Below are 16,118 nucleotides of genomic sequence, written 5' to 3'. Positions count from 1 at the left end.
TGTATGATTCTCAAGTAATTTTTTTAATTCTTAAGTACTGTATACAGGGAAATATTCGCCTTCATTTTATTTTTGTCCCTTTCGTCCTCATCACTGGGCAAAATTTAGAGTGAGCGAAACTTTTTTCTCGCATATCTCTCTTTTTAACACAATTATGTCTATGCAAATTTAAAACGGGGTGAAAGTGTAGAAAGGTGAAAATAACACAGGGGAAAATAATCCTGGATACAGTACTGTAGGTTTTGGCCTTTTCATCCATCCATCTGTCTGTCTGTGGCAAAAAATAAAATCTTTGACCTGGTGACCGTAACATTGATCTTGCACCTACTCTTAGAAAATTCAAGTATAAGCCATAAGAGGTTATGTTTTTATATTAAGCATGTGCATTTTTTGTGAAAAGACCTTTCCAACAATATAAGATTAGTTAACTTTTCATCCTTGACATTGATTCTGTGACATTGACCTTGTTTTTGGAAGGTTTTAGAGAAAAAAACTTTAACCTTGGTCATATCTTTTACAACATAAGAGGTACAGCTTTCATATCGTTTTTGTCATTTTTAGCTCACCTGAGCTTTTAAGCTCAAGTGAGCTATTCTGATCACCCGTATTCCGACTTCTTTCTGTCTGTAAACTTTTAACATTTTTGACTTCTCCAAAACCACTGGGCCAATTTCAACCAAAGTTGGCACAAAACATCCTTAGGTAAAGGGAATTCTAAATTGTCAAAATAAAGGGCCAGGCCACCTTTCAAGGAGAGATAATCAAGAAAAGGTAAAAATAGAATAGGGTCATTAAAAAATCTCAAGAACCACTGGGCCGGAAAAGATGAAATTTATAGATCACCTTTATTAGGTAGTGCAGATTCTAAATTGTTAAAATCATGGCCACCGGGAGTTGGATAGGGCCACAATAGGGGATCAAAGTTTTACTTACAAATATAAAGGAAAAATCTTCTCAAGAACTACTGAACCAGAAAAGCTTAGATTTATATGAAAGCTTCCTGATGTAGTGCAGATTCTAAATTGTTAAAATCATGGCCGCAGGGATCGAATGGGGCCACAATAGGTTTTTTTTGTCGTTTTTTTTTTAACTCACCTGAACCGAAGGTTCAAGTGAGCTTTTCTGATTGCTTTTTGTCCGGCGTCTGTCTGTCTGTCCGTCTGTCTGTTAAAATTTTCACATTTTCGACTTCTTCTCCAGAACCACTGGGCCAATTTCAACCAAACATGGCCAAAAGCATCCTTGGGTGAAGGGCTTTCAAGTTTGTTCAAATGAAGGGCCATGTCCCTTTCAAAGGGGAGATAGTCACAAAAATAGGGTGGGGTCATTTAAAAATCTTCTCAAGAACCACTGGGCCAGAAGAGCTGAAATTTACCTGAAAGCTTCCTGACATATTGCAGATTCAAGTTTGTTCAAATCATGGCCCCCGGTGGTAGGATGGGGCCACAAGGGGGGATCAAAGTTTTACATATAAATATATAGGAAAAATCTTTAAGAATCTTCTCAAGAACCACTGAGTCAGAAAAGCTGATTTTTACATGAAAACTTTCTGACATAGTGCAGATTCAAGTTTGTTCAAATCATGGCCCCCGGGGTTAGGATGGGGCCCCAAGGGGGGATCAAATTTTTGCACACAAATATATAGGGAAAAACTTTAAAAATCTTCCTCTCAAGAACCACTAAGCCAGAAAAGCTGAGATTTACATGAAAGCTTCCTGACATAATGCAGATTCAAGTTTGTTCAAATCATGGGCTCCGGGGGTTGGATGGGGCCACAATAGGGGATCAAAGTTTTACATACAAATGTATAGGAAAAATCTTTAAAAATCTCCTCAAGAACCACTGAGTCAGAAAAGCTGATTTTTACATGAAAACTTTCTGACATGGTGCAGATTCAAATTTGTTAAAATCATGGCCCCCGGGGATCGGATGGGGCCACAAGGGGGGATCAAAGTTTTACATACAAATATATAGGAAAAATCTTCTCAAGAAATACTGAGCCAGAAAAGCTGAGATTTATATGAAAGCTTTCTGATATAGTGCAGATTCTAAATTGTTAAAATCATGGCCCCCGGGGATCGGATGGGGCCACAATAGGGGATCAAAGTTTTACATACAAATATATAGGAAAAATCTTCCCAAGAACCACTGAGCCAGAAAAGCTGAGATTTATATGAAAGCTTTCTGATATAGTGCAGATTCTAAATTATTAAAATCATGGCCCCCTGGGGTAGGGTGGGGCCACAATAGGGGATCAAAGTTTTACATACAAATATATAGGAAAAATCTTTAAAAATCTTCTCAAGAACCATTGGGCCAAAGAAGTTCACATTTACATGAAAGCTTTCTGACATAGTGTAAATTCAAGTTTGAAAAAACCAGGGGTATGTTTGGGGCCATAATAGGGACTACGGTTTTACATGCTAATATATATGGAAAATCTTCTGATATGGACCAAGGTGACTCAGGTGAGCGATATGGACCTCTTGTTCTTCTTTTTCAACCAAATTTTGTCCAAGCCCTAACTAGAGAACCCTTTGACTTTAAGACTTCAAACTTGGAACATAAGGAGGTGGTATGGAGGAGGGGTGCCCCCCCCCCCCCCAAAAAAAAAAAACGTTTGACCTTGACCCACTTATAAAGTCAAGGTAAATCTTTTATGTCAACATATAGTCCAGGCCAATAGCTGAGAACCCATTAACATTACGATTTCAAACTTGGAACGTGGCAAGAGGACATAGATACAAGGTGCACTGCACCAAATTTTTTTACCTTGACCCCTTTCTTCATTTAAGGTCAAATTAAGAAAAACATGAATAGACCATAACTTTAGAACCCTTTGACATTAAGACTTCAAACTTAAAATATGAGAAGGGGGAATGAGGAAGGGGAGAATTCTACCAAAATGTTTGACCTTGACCCATTTATAAAGTCAAGGTCAATTTTTTATGTCAAAATATAGTCCAGACCAAAAGCTGACTTGACAACTGTTTGACATTAAAACTTCAAACTTTGAATATGGAGAGATGATATGGAAGAGTGCACCAAAATTTTTGACCTTGACCCCTTTCTTCATATAATGTCAAATCAAGAAAAACATGAATTGACCGTAACTTTAGAACGCTTTGACATTAAGACTTCAAACTTAGAATATGAGAAGGAGGAATAAGGAAAGGGAGAATTCCACCAAAATGTTTGACCTTGACCCATTTATAAAGTCAAAGTCAATTTTTTATGTCAAAATATAGTCCAGGCCAAAAGCTGACTTGACAACCATTTGACATTTTGGAATATGGAGAGGTTATTTGGAAGAGGGGTGCACATCAGAAACATTTTTTACCTTCATCCACTTACAGTGTCAAGGTCACTCTTTTACATCAAGGCTATAACCTGAGAACTATTTGACATTAGGATTTCAAACTTACAACTTAGAAAGCAGATATTAAGACAATATGTACTGTACCAAAATATTTGACCATGACCCATTTATCCATTCAAGGTCACTCTTTTACATCAAAGTATAGTCAAGACTATAACCTGAGAACCCTTTGACATTAGGATTTCAAACTTACAACATGGAAAGCAGACATTAAAACAAGATGTACTGTACCAAAAGTTTTGACCTTGACCCATTTCTTCATTCAATGTCATGTTTAAAAAGAACTTGATGATTTCATAACTAAGATTTGTTTGACATCAAGACTGCAAACTTGTAATATGGAAAGGCAATATTGAGGAGGGGGTGCACATCACCAACATTTTTTACCTTGGCGTACTTATATTGTCAAGGTCACTCTTTTACATCAAAGTATAGTCCAGACCATAACCTGAGAACCCTTTGACATTAGGTTTTCAAACTTACAACATGGGAGGCAGATTTAAGACAAGATGTACTGTACTAATTTTTTTTTACCTTGACCCATTGATTTTGATGCAAGCCGTTGTTATTGCCTCTTATGCTTGCACTCATTATTGTTGCCCTGGTTATTAGACAATCAAACTTTGAAGGGGAAACATCTGTTGTTTTTTGTAAAAAACAAACAATAAATAATACCCACTAGTTGGTATGTGTATTCCTTGTTGTAAGACCTTTCCATTGGTACCAAATTCTTTGACCACGTGACCTTTACACTGACATTTGACCTACTTTTAGAAAATTCTAATATAATTGTGGGGATCCAGGTTAGAATAGGTCCTCAGTACCCGTTGCTTGTCTTTTAAGAGGCAACTAAATGGGGTGGCCCTTCGGATGAAACTGCAAAAACTGAGGTCCTGTGTCAGAGAAGTTGTGACATGATTAAAACTCCTCTCTGCTCAAAGGCTGAGCATAGGCCTAACTTTTGTAGCCCTTAATTTGCAATGGTGACGTCTCCATATGAGTGTAGGATTCCTGAGTGGGACATTAAACAATATATATAAGCTATATGTTATATTGTTTTTATAGTAAATGTGCAGTTTTTGAGAGAAGACCTTTCCATCGATACCATATTTGTTGACATTGACCTAATTTTTGGAAATTTTCATAAAAAACTTAATTTAACCTTGGTAATATCTTTTAAACTATAAGAGGTACAGCTCGTATATTTGACATGTGTATTCCTTGTGGTAATACTTTTCTATTGGTACCAAAATATTTGACTTTGTGACCTCTACATTGACCTTTGGTCTACTACAAACTTGTAGTATAGCTATTTTTCAAGTCGTAGGAGGTACTGTTTTTATATGCGCGTCAAAGACAGTATGTTTTATGGTATGGCATCGTCCGTCTGTACCGACCTTGTAGGCAAAATACAAAATGAACTGTAAACTCCAGGATCTTACAACTTGGTACATTTTTTCCACCATGATGAGAGGAAGATGCCTATTGTTTTTAAAGGTCAAGGTTGTATCAGTTAATAGGAAAGCCTTGTAGGCATCATACAGACCGAACCATTGGGGCTAGGACCATCAAACTTGGTACACATACTCCTCATGCCAAGTGGAGGGCGTCCTTTGTTCTTCAAGGTCAAGGTATTTTTCAATAGGAAACCCTTGTAGACAGGATGTAGACTGAACCGTAAGCTCCAAGATCTTGCAACTTAGTACATTTGATAATCATATGATGAGAGGAAAATTCCTATTGTTTTTCAAGGTCAAGGTTGTGGTATCACTTAGTAGGACAATTTTGAAGCCAGGATACAGACGGGACTGTTGGGGCTAGCACCGTCAAACATGGTACACATACACCTTTTGCCAAACGGAGGATGTCTATTGTTTCTCAAGGTCAAGGTCGTAGTCTTACTTAGTAGAAAAACTTTGTTTTCATTACGGATACAGATATTGCTCTGAAATGTAGTCACAAGCTTCCTCTCGGATGAATATAAGTTCAGTTTGCATTTCAGCTGGATTGGTGCAACATGATCTACTTTAGGGGTAAAATAGGTCAAACAGTTTTTCGTTACGAATAGAATACAGGTATTGTCCTGAAATTTTGTCACAACCCCCCTCTTAGAGATATACATAATCAGTTCACATTTCATCTTGATTGGTGCATCGTGCCCTACCTACTTTAGGGGTAAAAGTAGGTCAAATTGTTTTCTGAACTTTTTCTCATCATGGATACAGATATTGCACTGAAGGTCTAACGGGCGTATGCTGTTTACTGTTTGCAGTACTCTTCTTATATTAAGCATGTGCATTTTTGTGCAAAGACCTTTCCATTGGTACCAAAAAAATTTTATCTTGGAATTTACCTCTGACGTTTAAAATTTGTTCACAAAAATATTGTAGCCGGGGACTTGAATGTTTCACAAACACATATTGATCGTAAGGTTGATTGCTGCATCAAGATTTTATTTAATGGCTCTTTAAGCACCTCGTATGGAGTGTGACTTCACCTGCCACGGGGGTAGGTTGGGGCCACAAAAGGGAATCAAAGTTTTGCATACCGATGTAAAAATATCTAGGGAAACATCTTTAAAAATCTTCATTCCGATAACAGCAAGACCATGACTTACCCATTAATATGCAAGCATCCTCAGGTAGTGCAAATTCAAGTTTGTTCAATTCAGGGACCTGTGTTGCCACAATAGTAGATCACAATTTTATATAGGAATTTACAGGGAATTAATTTCAAAAGTTATTTTTGAAGAGGAGCAGGACCACATGAAATATATCAAAATGCAAATGTTCATCATAAAGTTGTGTGATTCAAGTTGTGGTTTTTTTATGCCAATGCAACTATTTCAACCTTGGTCATAAATTTTGAATGGTGATTGACAGGACTCTTATATTTCATATGTGCAGAATTTTTTGGGGTAACAAAGATTTTGGCACACCTGAGCTGAAAACTCGCATGGGCTTTTCTGATCGCTATTTGCCTGGCATCCATCTGTCTAATTTTTAACATTTTCAACTTCTTCATAAACACAGGGGTAATTTCAGTTGCCACAAAGCATGATTGGGTAAAAAGGATTCATGGTGTTTTTTTTAAATGAAGTGCCACACCCTTTTGAAGTGGGGATACATGTAATAAAGAATTATTTCAAAAAAAATATTGCATCTTTTAAAATCGGTGATTGTACTTGCTGTATGTAATTTTGGAGAACTATAACACAATTTTCAAAAAAATTGATTAAAGTAAATAACATAAAAGACATTGGTGGCCTTAACCTTGGGATCTGCTGGTCAGTAACTCGGCCCCTATCCACCGAGCTACATAGATATACAAACAAATCGATCGATGCAAGCAATTCACAAAAAAACATTTGAATCGCAGTCTTGTGATGTAGCACGTGTCACAAAACATGTCTTGCTGTAAAGAGGTAAATTAAGGTAGTACTCTACATCGTCATAATGGCTGACTTCCTTTGAAAACGTGGATGAAAAAATCGACATCAGCATGAAATATTTGACTTTTCCTTTCCCATTTAAATACCTAGCCCAGTGGGTTAGAATACCGACTGCTAAACTGTTGGTCGCAGGTTTGAGTCCAGCAGGGGTTTTAATTTTTTTTCAGATTACCTTCTAAAACTATTTTTTGACAAAATAAAGTAAATTTGCAAATTTTCAACTTCAAAATATTGTACATATCCTCCATTTTTCATCTACATCAAATTTCTCTGGTGTAGCATACCTCCTTAAGGTAGGGTTTTCATAATTTGTGGATAGATTTCTTATTATGTTGCATTTCTATCCATGATCATTAACCTTGGAGTTTGACCTAGATTTCAAAACTTTAATAACTTTGCTAATTATGTTTTAATTAAACTAGTTGCATGTATAAGGCATCATTGGTTAAAGGAGATTCAAAATATTTCAAATGAAGGGTCATGTCCTTTTTAGTGGGAGGATGATTGAAAATATTTAACATCATTATCAAAAGTCTTCTCAAGAACCCACTCGACCAAGAAAGCCAAAACTTGTGTTAAAGGTTCCTAATACCAAATTGAAAGATTCAAAATTGTTCAAATTGATTGGTCCTCGAGGGGAAGGGTGGGGCCACAATAGGTGATCGAAGTTTTATATATTGTCTAGATCAGCATGGTCATGCTCCTAGTCAGAACCCACAGGTTTTCTCTCATTCAACGGTTAAATGGAGTGTAACGGAGAGAAAACCTGTGGGTTTTGACGATGGACCATGATTAGTTAATATCAATATGCAACCATTCTCAGGTAGGTTTAGTAAAAAAAAAAAGGGGGGGGTGGGGGTCTCAGTTTTACATGACAAAATATTTGGAAATTTTGTACATGTACCTTGTTTTCAAGATCAGCAGAAGGATGATTTGTCATTACTATGGAAGCATCCATGGGTACTGCAGAAATCATGGCCTGGGGGTAGGATGGGACCTGATTAGGGGAACATTTTCGTGGCGTAGTGGTTAGAGCATCGCGCTCAAAATCACACGGCCTCTCACCTCTATTCGGCGTGGGAAAAACAAGATGCAGTTGTGGAACACTGATGCCCCCATACAGCAGGAAAGTAATTCAGATACCCAAAGAAAAATCTTGTCACGAGGAATACACACGTAAAACATGAAACTCCATCACCAGACATTCTAAAGTCGTGGTCAAGGATCAATGTTTTAAGAATTTGCAGACAAACGGACAGATCAGTGATTAATCTCAAGTTATGGGGGCATAAAAATAGCTATGGTGGAAATTTGATGTAATTTTTCATTACAAGTGATGAAAAGCAAGCTTAAAATCATTGTGTAACGTCATGCGTTGGAAAATGTGTACTTTAAAAAAAAATGTAAATGTCTCAAATTGTTATTGCTTAGGTCCACACAGAAAATGTACATGTATAAATGAGGTAAAACCGGATGCTATGGGGGAAAACGGTTAGCTTGAACACACACCAGTATATGTTTATATTGAAATCGGAAATGCTTCAAAAACAATAGTGAAGGGGATTTCAAAAAAGGGCTGTATGGTTTGTGAAAAACAGTTTTTAGTGTCTTAATAAAGATTAATGTTTATTTAGGGTTAATTTATTTTTTATACATACATACATGGCAACATATTTTCACCTCAGCAACTCTCCTACATAAAGAGGAGATATATTGTTGTTCATGTCATAAAGTGGACATCAACAGTAACGTACTGAGCTATAAAATGCAAAACGACATTCAAGCTTACAAGATCATGAGCAAGCCATTTAAAGAAATAAACATATGCATGTACCTTGCTCCATCTACATCGATACATTAATTTCTCTTGCTGTTGGAATAAAACATCTACCTATCGATTTCTTCTGTGAATCGTTCATCTTTTCGATTTCTTAACTCACACTTGTTAATTAGTGCAAATAGGTCAATAATGAGTTCATTCACAGACTGTAGACAGAGCAATATGATTATGAAAAACCAAGTAATGATGGACACAATGGTCAATATTTCACAAATTAACGTTTAATATATCACGCCTCTTTGACACTCCAACGGAAAAACGGTGGCATGATCACTCCTGACAATGGTACCAAAAATGGTTCCTCGCGTATCATCAAGCGAAGTGATACTAATAGTCAAAGGGTACCTCTAAAATTGTGGAAATGTCCTTTCCGGACCGAAGGGTTAGAGACGAATTAACCAAATCAGGGTTATATAATCCAAATGCTGGCCACAGTGGTTTGGTCATGTCAATGTTTTTAAATCTGAGAATAAATTTCCTGTTTTTGGCATCCACAACAACCCATTCTCTGTGACGCGTGTCGAGAAGGAATCCATACGTAGTCTTGAATGCCGTTCCCGGAGGCGAGTTTTCAGTGATTGGGGTGTGGTAAAACCGCTGACCACTACTCCACCCTTGCAGACATATGGTGCCACATATATGACATTTTCTAGCGCAGACGACATAGGAGAACTGATGATTGTCAATGGTATAATGTTTGTCAACATCAGGTTTGCGACAAAGACCTATCTGAAAGATAAGGTCCTGTCTCAGGGAACGTGTTATGAAGAAGCTGACATTGACTTCAAAGTAATACTGTCCTGTTCTTCCCATGGAACGATTTGCGATGGTTCCGCGGAAATTCTGGAATGCTTTGGACAGATTTCGAGGTAGACGATGACGGCTCTTCTGATTAGTGATGGTTTTCAAGTTCTCCAACAGTTCGTTTTGTGGATGGATTGCCAAATGATCTAGGTTCATATCTGGACCTGATATGACATATAAATAAAAGTATACATACTTATTATCATACAGTTTTTACATGTAAATAATTTCAATCAAATCAAGTTTGTAAAAGGGTTGAGCTTACATATAATTTCTCCAACGGCTTTGTATTTTTTGGGGGTCACTGGTTTGGCCCTGGCTGTTGTCGTCAGACCTTGAAGATTCAGCTTTTCAACTATGAATATAGGCCACAATATGTATCTATATGATTTGATTACCGTAACTTCATCGATTATACAAATTGCCCCATGCACCGCACCCATTGTATATATATGTATAGCCCCATGATGCAACCTAGAATTATTCTTCGAGTAAATTAAGGGATATTTCCTATTAAAGGACACAACTCGTGTTTTCAAAGTATACAGAATTATATGCATTTTGTCTTCCTTATGCTTATAGAAATTAATTGTAATAGTTTGTTCGCTGAAGTATTGCAATAATTAGCCACAATATGGACTTAAATCTAAGCCCCGATTTCAAAAAGCCTAGTTAATTAGATAGGTAATCACGTGGTACAGTGACGTCATATGCGACCTTCGTCGATCAACTTGTTGTAGAAGTAGTGTTAGATATTTTTAAAAACTCGGGTTTTAGGGGCCTAATTTATTTACCATGGATAACATTTATTTCGATGTTGACAAATTTCCCGAGTCTTATATCTTTTAGCCACCAGTGCATACAAATAGCGACCCAAATGTAGCGAGAAAAGCGACTATGAAATCTGCATAAATTTGCGAGTAAATAATGTTTACATGGGATCACTGTCTAAACACAATTTGGTAATGCCATTTCTGTAAACAACTGTAAATAGCGTTGTTGTTTTTCTAAAATAAACAGTGCAATAATTATTAAATTTATTTTTGGAGAAGTTAGATAGGCCTAAATTATGATACGATTATGTATCATTGACAACTAGGCCTACTATCACGGATGCATTTCGAAAAAAAAATTAATAATAATGATGATCAAACTTATTGTGAAAATCACAATACTTTTAAATTATTTTATTCAAGCAATTTTATTAATCAATCATTATTTTTTGTTATCTACACGTTGTTACTTAGGAAGTGGGAGCGCGGCGTGCTGTTGTTGTAAACACGTACGCGTTCCTTAAAAAAAATGAAAGCATTATAATTCAATTCAAAGTCGGGAAATATTATATTTTATTATTTATAATTGAAAGTTCAATTATCTTTTAAAACTACCAGTTGGTAGACACTGCTAGCAAAGTTTTGCCTATATGTTGTTACAAGGTGAAGGTCAGTTGGTGTGAGTGTGTATTGAATTCGAGAGCAGAACGGAAAGCATATGCCGTAGGCCTATATGTAACAGTGCGTAGCTTCGATAGAACAATTTTCTCGCAGTTTATCTACGTCTTTGTCCAAGTGCTTGTTTGAAAAAGTACAGGGACAAATTCTTCTGGGGTTTTTTATGGCAAAGTCGTTGTGCCGACAAAAAATATTCACGTCTTGTCCCTCATACCTTCCTTCGAAAATTGAAAAAAAAACACAGTCCAAATCCTCTCTACTGACAGTAAGTACACCCTTAAACGGCACAAAACACCCTAATGCAGTGTTATTTACAAGCTGTTAATGTGATAATTGTTTGTTTGTCAATTAAATCTAATCTGTTTATAAAATGGCTATCAACTGTTTTCAAATCTTCTCGCTCGAGAACAAAACAAGAAAATGGATAAATAGGCATGAGTGTATATCGGTGAATTTGAGTGATATTTACTTTCAGTTGTGCCGCTAGTCTCTTGTACAGTCAGTATATCTGGTTCTTCAACAGCCTGTCTCTCCTTTGGGGCTAAAAAGAAAAATGTAACAATAAACAGTCTTCTATCATTTGACCTCTTTGTCGTGAGATTCTAGAGCGATTTTCTGTAACCAACAAATTAATATATAAGCATAAAATTACTAAGATCGGCTAAGCTGCCTTCAGAAGCCATTTGTTCCGGGTGTTTGGCTACGAAAACATATCCCTCCGGCTTCAACAGCATCCCCAAGATTTTGACAACAGCTATATATTCACCAGGTCTCGGAGCTGTAAACACGACTTTGTAACAACCATGGGATTTCGTTTTGTCGTGGATCAGTGCTGGAGTCCGATGATTCTTGCTGCTGATTATTTCGACCTTAATGTCCAGACCAGCTTCGTGAAGTGGACGGTTTTGAAAGTCGTTTAAGGTTATCAACAAGGGAGACTGTTCTCTTCCCACGGCGATATCCAAGACCTGGACACGAGTATTTGGGAGGTACGCTGACGTTGCCCATACGTCACCCATATTTTGACAAAAATCCACGAAATCGTCGTCCATATTGATGGTTTGAAATTTAATGTTTGCTGTTGCGTGTGGGACAATATCAACGGATTGGTCCCTCAGCGTATACATCCGATTGAGAATCTGGTCTTTCATTTGCAAAAATTCTGCAGAATTACTGTACTGCAGGTGGTCTTCTGTGAATTTACAAGCTTGATCTAGTTGCCCTTTCTGTTCAGTTAATCGATCAAGTTGGCCATCAAGGTCTTTCTTTTTGTCCTGTGACACCATCGCTAGTTTTTCTTTTAGTTCCTCTTTCCTTTTCTCCAGCGTTTTCAGGCATGCAGAAAAATGTGCGTCCAACTCTTCGTCAACAGCGTTTTCTTTCAGGTAGAGGTTTTGAATTTCGTCTTCAATATGTCCAATCGCTTCATCCACAGACGTTTTCATGTGCTTGACATCTAACAACTGCCCCTCCACAAGACGCTTATTTTCTACGTATATATCGTTTATATTCCTGACATCATGCCCATTCTGCTGATGGTCTCGAACAACACAGAGACTACAAACAGGCTTTGCACAGGACTTATTCGTACAGTAGAAGGAGAAGGGTTGACCCTCATGTCCGGGCACTGTGCATGTTTGTTTATTGTGAAATTCTTCCAATGGAGAGTTTTTTAGTTTTTCTAATGACATCAACTGATGCCGTTTTGTCAGTTTAGTTCTTTGATGAGCGTCGGTACATCTTGCACACAAGAATTCGTCGCATTCTTTACAGCGCATTGTAGCGCGTTCCTTATTGGAAGAAGTTCCACACTCGTCACAGTAAAATTCCGCATTTTTCTTCTGAATTCTATAACAGTCGACGATGTGTTTTCGTGCACTGTCTATTGGAAATCCGCTTATGTCGTTGCGCAAGGCCTCAAACTTCTCCCCACAGTCTGGACATTGCACTTCTTCCTTAATGATTCGGGACTTCAAGCATTTAGTGCAGCAAGTGTGCAGACATTGCAGAATATGGGGCGCATGTAAATCGTCGTCAAAGTACTTCTTGCAATCTGAGCACTTCAGGAAATGCTCCAGATTGTGGGAGGCCATGTTCAGATTCTCTAAAGAAAAATTAATTCAAATAAGATACTTTATGATTATTTCTATTACTTATCCATTAAAATTCATTTTAAGTTTTTAATTTGCGTGAGGTCATGTTAAGATTTTCGAAAGAAAAATTCAAATAAAACATTTTACTTGAAAATTTTATTTGTATTTTTTTAATATTAAAGTTAATGTAATTTCTAAAATGATTACTTTCTAAATATTTTGATACTTATTTGTTCTTTATTGTAATGTCAAACGTAATTTTTGGAGATTTTTCTTTCGCCAATTAAGTCGATACATATGAATAATTCTTTCTCTTGATTTAATACTCAACGAATTAATTAATAAAGAACTAAAACCTACCAAATATGTATATAAATTATTCAGTAAATTGATTTGTGGTGGTATTTATTAAACTTACCTTTACCTGGAGACAGTCGCTAAATTAGACACACGACACGAAAGTCCTTGTTATACCACAGGTTCCTTTGAGCATGTAATCTCATTGTTTTAGATCACGCCGTTAATGAAATGCATCCATTGTTTTAAAGTCCCCATGGAAGAGCGTTGGAATGCCCATTGTTTCTCATTAGCAACGGCTTGAAACTGATATTTAAAAGTGATATATGAATAGTAAACTAAATACCGACAAGTTAAAGTGCCGTATTGTAGTATGTTTTATCTGTCAAAATACCCCTTCCATTTCGTATCTACTGCTTAGCAAATAAACAAGTATTTACCTTTTCTCGTGTGAGTAACTTAACCAAATATCAATATTTGCAACCATTCCTCGATTTTCAAATGCAACAGATTAGAAAATTGAAAACATTTCATTAACGGAACAATGATTTATATTGAAAATTAAAATTGACCGATGATTAATGTTTTTCATTCCACCCCGCTGCATACACACACTCGTCTTAACGGGAGAAAAGATTGCTTTACACCTGTATTGTTGGTAAAAAAAAAAAAACAAAAAAAAAAAACAACTATGTGACAACACACGCTCTAAGTGTACATGTTCAGTGTGAATAACCTTCTCTAGGAAACAATATAGAAAATGTAAAATTTAAATCATTAATTAAACAACATGCAACTTTTTATCATTATAGTTTAGATTATACCCAAGGTTGAAGATGTACTCAAACTTCATTATTTTCCCTTTCATAAATATGACAATGCATAATCTTCCAAGGAGAATTTTTCTGGAGGAGTAAATGTATCTAGCTCTAGCTTATTGCTTCTAAAGTTTTATGTGGGCTTTTTAGAAAACCAAATCTCTTTTTCTCAAGATAATCTGTAAATAAAAACAGTTTATTGAATGTTTAGGTCATAAAGATTGGGAAAAAATTACCAATATTGACATCAGCATGGCATTTTCAGCAATCCTTATTTAAGTTGGGCTCACAACGTATACATTATGAAAATATTTCAATTTATCAAAATAAGTGATTATATATGATTTACTAAAGATTATATAATTTATGTTGTGTATCATACACCGAACAAAAACCGAAAGACAATTACAGTTTCATTAATGTTATTCCATGTGCAGGGGAGAAGGATTACTGCTGACAGGCAAGAACAGAAGAAATTCATTCTAACATATATATATATATATTTTTCTATGTTTATATATTGCTACAAATACATTGTATGTAAAGTCTCTTGTAAAAGCATTTGTTTCATGACTGAATCCATTTAAGGCCGTTTATAGATCTACCTTAATTCAGATTAGAGAATCGGGGAGCATCCTTACTGGTTTTGTTAAGCCGGCTTATTCTTTTAAGAAATTCCACCACAGTGACTACAGTCATTCAGGACACGGGCAGCCACAGGGTCGTACAAAATATTGTGTACATTTTAGAACTTCCCAATTGTGAGTTTTTCCTACAGGTATTATGTCATGTGAAACCATTGTTGTCATACTTATGGTAATGTGTTTCATTATTCGGGTTGTTTTGTTTAACACAATTCTTTGTACATGTTATTTGGGCAATAAGAGCATATTATTCTTGTACGATGAATTGCTTCTGTCTTTGATATACCCTCACCAAAGGTGTTTTGTTTTAGTTGTACCATGTGCCAGGCAGAACACCCGCAGATCAGCCTTACATACATGTAGTTTTAACCTGCTATGTGATGCTGAGGATGTCAAACCGGTTTGCGGCATTGACATTATAGAAGTATAAACGGTGATACGTGAGCATGAATACAATTAGCACGAGAACAACTCTCTGTAATGATAATTTTATATACTGTCTACCGACAGTAGTTTGAATAAATAAACCACATCTTTGAGTAAAAAGATTCTTCATAAGTACACACAGACACTATATGCAGCTTTAGATTTACTGTTGTTGTCCTGGTTTTAAGTATAACTTTAAGCGGTGTAAAATTACTAAAATGTGCTTTACTTGTTTGAATTTTGGAGAGCTCTCAGACTTAAACACCAACAAAAATCGATGTGGATAAACAGTGGTGGGTATTATGATTTTTAAGCTGAAAGATTCTGCGGAGATGAATCACCACATCCGTAGTTGGGGAGGGTTACATTATTACAGCTGAGGAAATCGAGAAATGCTTTCCGAAGAAACAAGAAAAACACCATGCTGCTGTTTAAAACTCCAGAAGTTAAATATGGCGTGTGGCAAGTTGCTTGGCCATGCATCGCGTTTAGCGGAAATGAAATAATTCATTACAGGTGCGCCTGCTGCTACGGTGTACTGAGGACGTGTTCCAAACTAGAACTTACCTTTGTAAGGTATCACTGAAAGAGTGATCAAAAGAGGCGAACCTTTCTAAACTTATATCAGCGTTGCTTTTGGCAAAATAGACTATCAACACAATATCTGATACTGGAAGAAAACCTTTGAGAGATTTAGATTAGTGTATATTCGGAATATGCTATGATTTGGAGACAATGTACATGTACGAGATTTACATGGGGTGATTTTTGTATCTGCTATGCATGGGTAATTACTTTCTCTCAGGATGGTAAAGATTGAAGCTTGATTGAACCACAGAATGAAATATTCATGTTTAATTTTCATGCATCATCGATCAAACGCTAATTACTATTGAACAATAGCAGGGTGCTTCA

At 36.4% G+C, this 16,118-nt stretch overlaps 1 protein-coding gene across 1 annotated transcript; it reads right to left on the bottom strand.

The window, feature by feature from the left end:
• Window positions 1-8,453: 8,453 nt before the first annotated feature.
• LOC130050047 (tripartite motif-containing protein 45-like) lies at window positions 8,454-13,976 on the bottom strand. The gene is made up of 5 exons (XM_056148562.1): window positions 13,437-13,976; window positions 11,578-13,029; window positions 11,395-11,466; window positions 9,740-9,829; window positions 8,454-9,638 (listed from the first exon to the last, which is right to left on the bottom strand). The coding sequence occupies exons 2-5, from the start codon at window positions 13,016-13,018 to the stop codon at window positions 8,998-9,000; spliced, it is 2,244 nt and encodes a 747-aa protein (XP_056004537.1). The 5' UTR covers window positions 13,019-13,029; window positions 13,437-13,976; the 3' UTR covers window positions 8,454-8,997.
• Window positions 13,977-16,118: the final 2,142 nt, after the last annotated feature.

This window comes from Ostrea edulis, chromosome 9 (genome assembly GCF_947568905.1).
Source record: "Ostrea edulis chromosome 9, xbOstEdul1.1, whole genome shotgun sequence".
NCBI classification, from domain to species: Eukaryota; Metazoa; Mollusca; class Bivalvia; order Ostreida; family Ostreidae; genus Ostrea; species Ostrea edulis.
Note: the sequence above shows the minus strand (reverse complement) of the source record. Positions and strands in the feature narration are given on the sequence as shown.

Coding starts and splice junctions, on each gene's coding strand:
- LOC130050047 (XM_056148562.1), bottom strand. CDS start 13,018: ATGGCCTCCCACAATCTGGAGCATTTCCTGAAGTGCTCAGATTGCAAG. Junction 11,467..11,577: donor AGGCAGCTTAGCCGATCTTA/GTAATTTTATGC, acceptor TTTTCTTTTTAG/CCCCAAAGGAGAGACAGGCT. Junction 9,830..11,394: donor GACTAGCGGCACAACTGAAA/GTAAATATCACT, acceptor CTATATTCATAG/TTGAAAAGCTGAATCTTCAA.